The 11,362-nt window shown below is 40.5% G+C and overlaps 1 protein-coding gene across 1 annotated transcript in view; it reads right to left on the bottom strand.

Moving 5' to 3' along the window:
- Window positions 1–8,494: 8,494 nt before the first annotated feature.
- Window positions 8,495–11,362, bottom strand: part of P2RY8 (P2Y receptor family member 8) — a 30,191-nt gene continuing 27,323 nt past the window's right edge. Inside the window, exon 3 of the mRNA XM_027674791.1 lies at window positions 8,495–10,092. Coding sequence (XP_027530592.1) covers window positions 8,951–10,024 — 1,074 coding nt within the window. The 5' untranslated portion in view covers window positions 10,025–10,092 and the 3' untranslated portion in view covers window positions 8,495–8,950. The remainder of the gene's footprint in view (window positions 10,093–11,362) is intronic.

Genomic DNA, 11,362 nt, shown 5'->3' with positions numbered 1-11,362 from the left:
TAATTACTAAATTTTTTATTCTGTTAAACTTACATGACAAATAGCGATTTTGTTTATTTAAAAGACAAACCCACCAACCTATTGAAATACATGTTTTCATTTACGTTATTTATATCTTATTTATGCTGGTCTAAATGTCAAACCAAACAACCTTCTGTGAAAAGCTAAACCACATCACATAAACTGCCTCAGATGGGAGAGGTTTGAAAAGCAGTGTTTACTAACTGCTCCATAGCAGCCTTGCAAGAGTCAGACATAGCAAGTGTGAGGCTGCAGTGAGATGACCGAGGTGAAGATCAATGACACCAGCAGTTATCAGAGAAGTTTCTGTTGTAGCTGACTGTGCTAGTCAAAGGTTAGCTTGTCCAAGGTTGGTTATGAAATTGTTGACTTTTTCAAATATCCAAGGTATTTTGAACAAAAGCAAAATAACAGTTAGAGCTCTGAACTGCAGAGACCTCTCCTCAATATTTTTGTTCTGGACTTCTCTGCGTTTCTGCCTGTGCATTTACTCTGTGGCCATCACAGTAACACCTTCAAGCATGTAAAGAACACTATGATCATCAAATACTTATCCCTACCTTTATATGTATTGCAATGAGTGTATGTATTTCAACCGGGGTGTATTATTTCTCTGAGCCACCTGTGCAAGCACAGGATCAATTTGTTTGGGGAACAGTGCCTGTCCATTTTGAAGAAGTTAGTGAATCCTAGGGACTTAGCTATAAAGTTGCTATGAAGGGAATGAGCATTTCACCTTTCACAGGGCAGCTTGGCTTTTCTAGGATAGCCTCATTAATTCAAAGAGCTCAGACTTACGTCTTTCAAGGAGCCTTTTTCTGCCAATGAAAATGTATCTGCCCAGTTCTGTGGCCTCTGCCACAGGAAAGGTGTTGCAAAGTGGAGAAACCTAGAGCCTTGAAAAAATCTCAGTGTGAAGACAACTAGATCCTAGCGAGAGGAGCACAGAAGGACAGGGTTGTTGCCCAAGAGGACGAGCTGCCAGGTCCACAGCAGCAATGTAGGGTTGAAGAAAAAAAAAAGAACGCTTCCTTCCTGCCAGTTTCCACCTGATATCAAATGTGTGCTATAGCCTCTCCCAGGATAAAATGTTGTGCTGCAAGCACATCCCAATTTACATGACATAGCAGCAGCATTACATACATTATATATGCTTCCAGTGCTGGCTTTCCAAGCTGCTGCCACAGCCAATGTCTGCTGCTGAGAGCAACTTCTGATCTGCAGCTTGCCTTCTCTGTGCTGTTAGTGCAGGGCCAACGAGCAGCCTCAGAGGGGAAGATTGGGCAGTGGCTAATAAGCCTGTAATCAGTGGGACAGGAGGGTAAGTGTTTGCTGACATCTCTAGATATCTGTGTGTTTGTGTGTTTGAGAGGCAGTGGATTATACTGAATCTATGAACTTCTCTTAATAAGTCACATGGCTGATTTGTGCTCTGCAGGCAGTTTCACCTCTAACCGTGGCATTACCCTGGTCTCTCTCCCATTAACACTCACATAATCTCTAGACAAAAAGAAATAGCATAGCAGACTATAAAGACCACTGTTGGTGAATTGTTTATATTTAAAAAACATATTAAAAAGTTCATTAAATATTTTTGGGGAAAGTGTGCATGTACATAATGTATATATTATATAGCATGCATATGCTATATATGTGTGTGTGTTTATAAAAAATGTGTGTACAGATATATGATGTAAGATGCAAATATATAGTTGCCTAAGTGTGAAAAACAATTCTTCCTTCTGCTTATCCAGTATAACGATAACTGAAAAGATAACAGTATAAAGCTAGGGAAAATGAAAATAAGATGCAGAAAAGAAAATATTTATTGTCTCAACTGGAATCCCAGCTCTTCTGGAAAATAACTTCCGAGGCTCCAAGGCTGAGAACATTTGTGGAGCTCTTATGTTTATTATCTAAATCTCCACCAGAGGGCAGTGCATACCGTCATTTTCCTACGTATTTGATCACTAAGTTTCAAGCAGCTCTAAAAAGATGTAACTTTTAAGAACTAAAGGCCACATACCACAAACGCTCAAATTCCTAGTTTTAATTATAAAAATTACATCATATAACTGTCTGTCCGTGGCTGTATGTACATGTATGTGCCGGGTCCTGCACTTTGGCCACAACAACCCCATCCAGCGCCATAGGCTGGAGACAGAGTGGCTGGAGGGGCAGAAAGGGACCTGGGAGTTTGGATTGACAGGAAGCTGAACATGAGCCAGCAGTGTGCCCAGGTGGCCAAGAAGGCCAATGGCATCCTGGCCTGGATCAGGAACAGCGTGGCCAACATGTCCAGGGAAGTGATTCTTCCCCTGTATTCAGCGCTGGTGAGGCCACACCTGGAGTACTGTGTCCAGTTCTGGGCCCCTCAGTTCAGGAAGGATATTGAGGTGCTGGAGCAGGTCCAGAGAAGAGCAACGAGGCTGGTGAAGGGACTGAAGCACAAGTCCTATGAGGAGAGGCTGAGGGAGCTGGGGTTGTTCAGCCTGGAGAAGAGGAGGCTCGGGGAGACCTCATCACTCTCTACAACTACCTGAAAGGTGGTCTTTTCTCCCAGGCAACCAGCATTAGGACAAGGGGGCACGGTCTTAATCTCTGCTAGGGGAGGTTTAGGTTAGATATTAGAAAGAAATTTTTTACAGAGAGAGTAATCAGGCATTGGAATGGGCTGCCCAGGGAAGTGGTGGATTCTCCGTCCCTGGAGGTTTTTAAGATGAGACTGGATGTGGCACTTAGTGCCATGGTCTAGTAACCGCAACGGTGTTGGACCAAGGGTTGGACTTGATGATTTCGGAGGTCTTTTCCAACCCAGTTGATTCTATGATTCTATGATTTAGGGACAATCAGAGCTGATATTAATGACAATAGGTATAGCAATATCTTGAAAGAGATACACTGATATTGGAGCTAAAAAGAGACATCATAAGCCTGCTAATAGGTGATAATATATGTTTACCACAGAGGTTAAGGCCACTGCAAATTTTCATGGTTTTAAGAACAGGAATAATTCTACCCTATGACCCAAATAACTTTATTGGATGTGGAAATAAAAACTTAGATAGTGTCAGAATAAAGTCTTTATTTTTGTCTTCTGTCCTCTCAGTCTGATAAGATTTATCAATTTAAGAAAAATTATATTCTGTATTGTATCTTATTTTTGTACTTGTTTAAAGGTTTAGTTTTAGCAGCAATATGTGGGAACAATTGCCTCATTAAAAACGCTCAAACATATGGACATTTTGTGTGTAAGTGTACAGAGCAGTTTGCATTACCCCATGCAAATAGGGTGCAATACTGATGCATTCTGCATTTACTATGGAATGCAAGGTGAAATGGGGAAGAGAAAAATATCAGCCTGTTGACAATAATGACGAACTGGGGAAACCAAACCATCAGTGTTGCAGTGCTGAAACTTTTTGAGGGAGAAAAAACCATTGCGCTCTGTATAGAGCTTCTAATTGATAAGGTGAACAGACACTTTTTAGAGGTAATTGAGGGGAAGAGGCTTCCAGTCATTTAACTTATATATTATCCTTTATTTTCTGAACCTATATGAATCTGGGGAAGTGAGAAAGACCTGCAACCTATTCAAATGTTTGCTGAGGTCCCCAGGAATATTATTTCCCAGGTCATGAGCCTACATCAGATAAACAACCTGCTGTTGCAAGCATGAAGATGGCAAAATACAATTCAGCTGTCAAGAAGAAAGTGATAACAGTCCTGGGATACCAACATTGCCTTTGTGGTGTGGGTCCATGGCACAGAGATCTACCGACACCTGGATGTCTGCATGCAACCAATAATCAAAGCAGATATCACGTAAATTTAGGGAACAGAGGATGAAGTCAACATGAATGTTGCCGAGCAATAAGATGCTTCGGGCAACATATGTTATCTATTTTGATCAGATAAGTTGCACCTTTTGTGCATGGCAAGCTCACATTTCCAGAGATATGAGTCTTTCTATGAGATGTTTGCTCTGTATCTAGGTAGTGGTTTATATGTCTGTTAATCAGATTCCTTTCCTTACAGCAGAGATCTGGAGATTTGCTGCACCTCCAGCTTTTATGTTGAAAAGGCTCCATGTTTCTGCAATGAAACTGGCTGTCTATGAAGAAAAGTATTTACAGACATTCTCTAACTGCAGGGAGACTAATGCAGAGACTAACTTTCTGTGTCTCTTTGCAGACTGCCAGTCACAGTATTTCTCTGTCCAGCTACCATAGATGTTATTTCTGCAACCCCTCTCCCATCTCTTGCTTAAATCTGCTTATACCTCCCTTAAGTCTGTTGTCCTTTCTCCTTTGACAAAGCTGCTCAGGTATACAACAGAGGAGCAAAACCTTTACACCTCTACAGATTTAAGGGACTCAACAAAACACTTCTCCATTTTTATGGTACTTCACCATATCCAACAACAGCAAGTTAAGGTTTTGGAACATAATGGGAAAAGCTTCAAAGGACAATTAGCCTTGGTAGCTCACAGCAGGACACCATGTGCACTTGACTTTCTGTATATGAGTAACTGTGGAATGCCAGAAACCAGGGAAAGAGAACCATCAGTGTCTGTGTGCTGAAAATTTCTGCAGAAGGAAAAGAAAAAGACTGACTGCAGTACATCATCATGAGCTAAGACAGTCAAGAAGGGAGTTGAGGTATTTATGCTAAAAGTTAGAAAGGTATTCTGTCTGGCAGCTCTGAACTTCTTGTTTTATAATTAAAGAGGCTTGAGAGTCTTCTTGTTTGATAACATATTCCAGCTGCTTAGACTTTAAGGAAAAATATTAGAAGACTTGCAAAAAGACTGGATCTCATGAGTTAATATGTTATTACCAAGTTACTGCTTGGGCAAAGACAGTGAAACTCATCCAAATCAGCTTTTCCACTTCATTGAGGATTTTGTAGACCTTTATCCTACCTACCTTACATTGTCTCTTTTCTGAGGTGAACAGTCTTAAACTATTTAACTTGTAAGATTTTATATTACTTTCTTAGATCGTCCCATACGCCCTTATCTTGATCTTTTCCAGTCCTTGTAGATCCTACCTATGACAATATTGAATATGATGTGCAGTTTTGGGCACCACAATTTAAGAAAGATATTAAGCTATTAGAGACCATCCAAAGGATGGCAATGAAGATGGTGAAGGGCCTTGAGGGGAAGCTGTATGGGGAGCGACTGAGGTCACTTGGTCTGTTCAGCCTGGAGGAGACTGAGGGAAACCTCACTGCAGTCTCACCAAGGGTAAACAGGGGGGCAGACACTGATCTCTTCTCTCTAGTGATCAGTGATTGGATCTGAGGGACTGTCCTGAAGCTGTGTCAGAGGAGATTTAGGTTAGATATTAGGAAAAGGTTCTTCACCCAGTGTGTCGTTAGGTACTGGAACAAGTTCCCCAGGGAAGTGGTCACAGCACCAAGCCTGACAGAGTTCAGTAAGCATTTGGACAACGCTCTCAGGTACAGGATGTGATTCCAGGCGCTGTCCTATACAGGGCCAGAAGTTGGACTCATTGAATCTCATGAGTCCCTTCCAAATTGAGATATTCTATGATTCTAGGATTACCAACCCTGACTGTCCCTGCTCAGTTTCCCCCAGTGCCCTGCTCTGGGCCAGGGGTGTGACGGGCTCTGACTGCCAGGCCACTTCAGAAATGCATTGAAATTTAAAAATATATGGTTTTGGTGCACCTCTTGGGCACAGAGAAGGATTTAAGTTAGCCAACATCTCATTGAAGTATTGATACATTTAAAATTTGTGTGAAGGGTCTATGACAATATCAAGTTTTAAGATATATATTAAAAAAAAAAAGAAAAAATGAACACATATGCAAAGAAAAAATCAATCTTCAAAATGCATGGGAAAAATAACAGTCTTAAAACAATATAGAAATCTAAAAAAAGCACAATAACAATGTGAAACAGAATAATTTTATTCCATGGCTTGGGTTCTCTACCCTTTTCTATGTTTGGAAGTTTTTCACACATGGCAGGTGAAAACAAGGGAATGAATCTTAAATCACATCCTTTTTATTTATTATTATTATTATTATTATTATTATTATTATTATTATATGTACACAAAAGTTCAAGCACATTCTAGACAATTAAAAAAAACCCAAAACACAAAAACCCCTCCAACCTCCAAAACAAACAGAAGCATTCTTGTCTTCTCAGTAAAATTGCATTAACTACAGAGGCAAGCAAGTAAGCATGTTGCCCAGAGCCCATATTCTCCAAAGTGAAGCTAACATGGACATGAATTCTCAATAACCTTACAAATTGCAATCTACATTTATGTGTATGTATATATATGTATATATCTATGTGTGTGTGTGTGTGAATGTCAACTCACACCCACTGTCCAAGGAAGGTAGAAGTCATTATTCTTATGATGCCCCAGAAGAATGTGTTTCCTGGACCAAAGAACAGTATATTGGGCCACTTTTAAAAATAATTTATTCTCTTCCTCTCTAATAAAAACCCTCAAAGCCTTCACAGTATACACCATCAGACTCAAAAGATTGCTTTTGTTAGTTCATTTTTATATTCCTTTCTCAAGGAACAGTCCCACTGACCCAAATGGGAATTTTGCCTAATTTGAGCTACCTAGAGGCTACTTGGTAAAATGGCATGAAGATGTACCCGAATCTGTACCTGAGGCATCCTCCCTATTTCTTTGTAAACATTGTCAGAAGAGAGATGAAGGGCTATGTTGAGCTGTGTGAGGATGGAGAGAAGAATATTTTCAGTTAGTTGTGACCATCTATTTTCTCTTGCGAAAGGAGCAATTCAGTATTTTTCAAAATATAACAATTGAGGTCCAAAGTGCAAGGTTTCCCCCTTTTGGCTCTGTTTGGTGTCAGTTACAGTTCAGGCACATTGAAGAACATTTTAGGAGGGACTATACACTCACAGATCAGGTTCAAGATAAAACAGAGTCTGCATTAGAGGTAGGAGAAGCAGTGGTTTTCATTGTAAAAATATTTGCATGCTAAAAAAAAAAAAGGGAGAGAGATTTCAGTATAACCTCCAAGAAAGTTTCTGCTGCAGCAAAAATGCTGAAAACAATTAAACAATTTTGGCAGTGAGAAGGCTGGAATTCTGTGAAAGTGGATGGTGAAGGGTATCTTCCAGGCAAATTGATGGAAGGTTTAGGCAGCTTACATATCACTGAGGCTGGCCTTGTAGGCCGAAAATGTGAAGATAATTAAAACTATCACTTGAAATGCCACAAAACATTGAATGTTCCCATTGGCTTTACTAAGACAGGTAAAGTAATGTTAGGTCCACTCATGTTTATTCTTCTCCAAAAACTGATGATACTTTAGCAGAAGGTAGGACATACAAATATGTCACGGTGCATTTTGTAGTTTTCCAACATCTGTCATGAACACATTCATGGTGATCAGTGGTGGAAAATTGCGTTTTAATTATGTTATACTCAAAGAAAAATGACAAATTTTAAGCACCTTGGGTGTTGCAGTGCAGCAAAAGGATACTGTATAGCTTTGTCTCACTCATGAGGGGAAACTTGTCCAGCACTTTCAGATATATTTTGGGTCTCCACTATCAATGAGGGCCAGAGGTAGGTAAAAAGCTGTAAATACTGCAGGAAAAACTTTGTCTTTCCCCAGTGTATGGTCTGCAGTTGTCTTTCAAAGCACGCAAGCAGTTGTTGAAATGTGAGAAAAACTAAAAGAAAAACATGTCATGGTATATGCAAACAAGCTGGAGAAGGATATTTCAGAGAAGCATTCCAAACACAGGACTGCACAATCCACCTGCCATAACCTATTATCAGAGTATGTGGTACAGCTCCCGTTCTCATGCCTTACTTTCCTTTTTCTCTTCTTCTTTCTGTTTTCCTGCCTGAAAGACATCTGTTTCGGACATCTGGCCATAGGGATGGGGTTTCAGTTGATTTCTGCTGGTACAAAATCACTCTCCAGTCTCTGGTTGATTTCTCATTTTTCCATCTGAAAATCTGGTTAACAATCCACACCATCACTATAAGGAAGATAAATTCATTGCCCATGCATTATAAAAAGCTAAATTCTCTGCTAAGAGGGATGGCTCTTCTACATATAGCTTAGAGTACATGTTAATGTGAGAAAATCTGTTTGTTTTTTAAAAAAAAACTGCTCCCCACAGTCCTGAGAAATTAATAACTTCAAGAAATTAAAATATAATCCACTCAGCAGCTGAAGTAGTTGCAAACATTGTTAGTTCTAGCTTTTCTTTCATTGCAAGAGATATTTTGCTGTATAAAATTGAAATAAATTGTGTGAGTCAACCTAACCTTTTCAAATGTCAGTTTGGTTTGGTTCTGATAAACTGTTGGGTGACTGTTGTGAATTCACAGTGGCTATGCATTATGAATTAATGGTAAAATGACATGCTACTTTTATTCATTCTTTTATAGAAATACAACAAGAGAGAAAGGAATACATAAAAAAAACCAAAAACCAAAACAAACCAAAAAACCCCCAACAACCCAAAGTCAAGCATGTTGCTTAGAAAAACAACCCCTTTGCCCCAAACCCAGCTCAGTGTATGCTGTAATTCATGTACAGTAATAGTTCACATTCACTGAGAATCACAAGTCTTTGGTTAAACCCTATTGTACAACCTGAAAATAACTTTTGTCCTAAACTTATCCCTTTGGTCTCATGTGGTAGGGCTACTTCCAAGCCAACCCCTAATTATTAATGTTGGGTTTGCTTCAGTGCCTTCTTGAATAAACTCAGTTCCTTTAAGGCTTCCATTTCTTACCAGAAAATACTGGAGTAGAATGTGCAATATAAGTACAGGTTGAGTTCTGTCACAAAAGCCAGGTATTTTGAGAGTAGCCATTCAAAAGGAAATATCTTCTTTGTTTACTTGTGAATCTCACGTGTCTTTCTTCTGGGGATGTCTAAAGCTAAAAAACACTTTCCTGCCTTTGCAAATAGACTTTTACTCCCTCTAACCCATCCATAGGTCCACTTGACATTGATCTGGCTGACATGGTCCTGCCAGAGAATAAACTTTCCCTTCTGTTTTCTAAGCTGTCGCTGAGCAGTACCTTTGGGCGAAACAATTGCATGAATTTCTGGTAAAATTCTTTGGATGCAAAATAATAAATGAAGGGATCTATGCAGTTGTTGAAGCAACTGAGGCACAAGGTGAGCTTGTAGGCAGGGTACAAACTGCTCTTATAAAATAGGCGGATGATCATATGTGCAAGTAGGATAAAGTTGTTGGGGGCAAAGCAAGTGATGAACACCAGAAGGACAATTGTCGCCAGGTAGATGGATCTAGTCTTCTGCCTATTACCATATCTGTTCGATGTCTGAATTAGCTTCCGAATGATGCCAATGTAGCATCCAACTGTTACAACAAAAGGGATCAGGAAGAGCACAACAAATAAGGTGAGGAGAAAGACTACCCAGGCTACAAAGTTGGGCAGCATATCCCATTTTAGGACATCAAAACAGGTTATAATCCCCAATTCTTTCACTTCATAGGTCAGATCTGTGCTTTCTAATGGGTACAAGGCTAGTAGCAAGAAAATCCACATAGCTAGACAGGCAGCAAAGGCATATCTTTTTCTTCTCCACTTGATCAACTTCATGGGGTATACCACACCCATGTACCGCTCAATGCTGATAAAGGTCATGGTCAGTATGGAAGAATACATGTTGGAGTAGAACATCACAGTCACAAGGCTGCAAAGAGTCTTGCCAAAGCTCCAGTGATTGCTTTGGAAGTGATAAGAAATCTGGAAGGGAAAGCAGCTGGCCAGCATGAGATCCGTGATGCTTAGGTTGATCATGAAGATAACAGAAGGTGTTTTGGGTTTGATGTGCCAGCAGAGCACCCAAAGGGAGAACAAGTTGCCAGGGATGCTGATCAGAGCCACCACTGTATACACAACTGGGAGGGTGATGGAGACAGTTTTATTCTGGAGCATTGCCAGCGTCAAAGCATCCAGGTGGGATCCGTTTTTAACCATTATTCACAAGAGGGTTGTTGATTCCTGTGAGTCAGCTGGATCATATCATGAACACTTGGCTTCAAAACCTAAAGGAGAAATGTTAAGTGAGAAAAGCAATACATCAACACAGAAATTAAGAATATAGTCCTCCTATTAATGAACCAAGTAGTTTGTCAGATTTTCTCTGAATGTACTGAATCTATTAAAATTACCTTCTGAAAACTCTCTCCTCCCTCCAAATTATGGTAGTGTTTTACCTATCTCACTTCTTCCTATCTTTGAACAGCTACTTTTTCCCTGCTGAATGTCTTTCTACTACTTAGAATCATAGAATTATTAAGGCTGGAAAAGACATCCAAGCTCATCAAGTCCAACATTTGTCCAAATACCACCACATCAATTAAACCATATGACTAAGTGCCAAGTCCAGTCATTTCTTGGACACTTCCAGGGATAGTGACTTTACCACCTCCCTGGGCAGTCTGTTCCAATGCTTGACCACCCTTTCAGTGAAGAAGTTCTTCCTGATGTCCAACCCAAACCTCCCCTGGTGCAACTTAAGGTCTTTTCCTCTTATCCTGTCACTTGTTACTTAGGAGAAGGGACTGAAGCCCATCTCACAACAACCTCCTTTCAGGTAGTTGTAGAGAGTGATAAGGTCTACTGTGAGCCTTCTCTTCTCCAGACTCAACAACCCCAGTTCCCTCAGCCACTCCTAATAAGACTTGTGCTCCAGACCCTTCACCAGCTTTGTGGCCCTTCTCTGGACAGAGTCTAGCACCTCAGTGCCTTTCTTGTAATGAGGGGCTCAAAATTAGACATGGTACTCAAGGTGCAGCCTTAACAGTGCTGAGTACAGGGATGTGATGCCCTGGTCCTGCTGGCCACACTATTCCCGATACAGGCCAGGATGCCATTGGCCTTCTTGGCCACCTGGGCATACTGCTGGCTCATGTTCAGCAAGCTGTTGACCAGCATCCCCAGATCCTTTTCCACTGGGCAGGTTCCCAGCCACTCTGCCCCAAGCCTGTAGTGCTGCATGGGGTTGTTGTGACCCAAGTGCAAGACTCAGCATTTCACCTTGTTGAACCTCATATCATTGATCTTGGCCCATCAATCCCGCCTGTCCAGACCCCTTTGCAGTCTACTCATTATCACACCTCTTATGTTACTGTAACATAAAGAAAATCACCTATCACAAATTAAAATTAAATTGAACACTAGGCCACAGATTTTCCATGAGCTAAGTCCATCCTATCTACTCTAGATGTTACGACCTTGATTTTTGTGGTACACAATATCTTCTGACTTTTTCTCCCCAGCTAAACAGTGATCAATTCAAAGTGCTGGAGTTTT

Source organism: Neopelma chrysocephalum, unplaced genomic scaffold (genome assembly GCF_003984885.1).
Source record: "Neopelma chrysocephalum unplaced genomic scaffold, ASM398488v2 Primary Assembly neopelma1_25, whole genome shotgun sequence".
Classification (NCBI taxonomy): Eukaryota; Metazoa; Chordata; class Aves; order Passeriformes; family Pipridae; genus Neopelma; species Neopelma chrysocephalum.
This window is presented reverse-complemented; position numbering and strand designations above follow the sequence as displayed.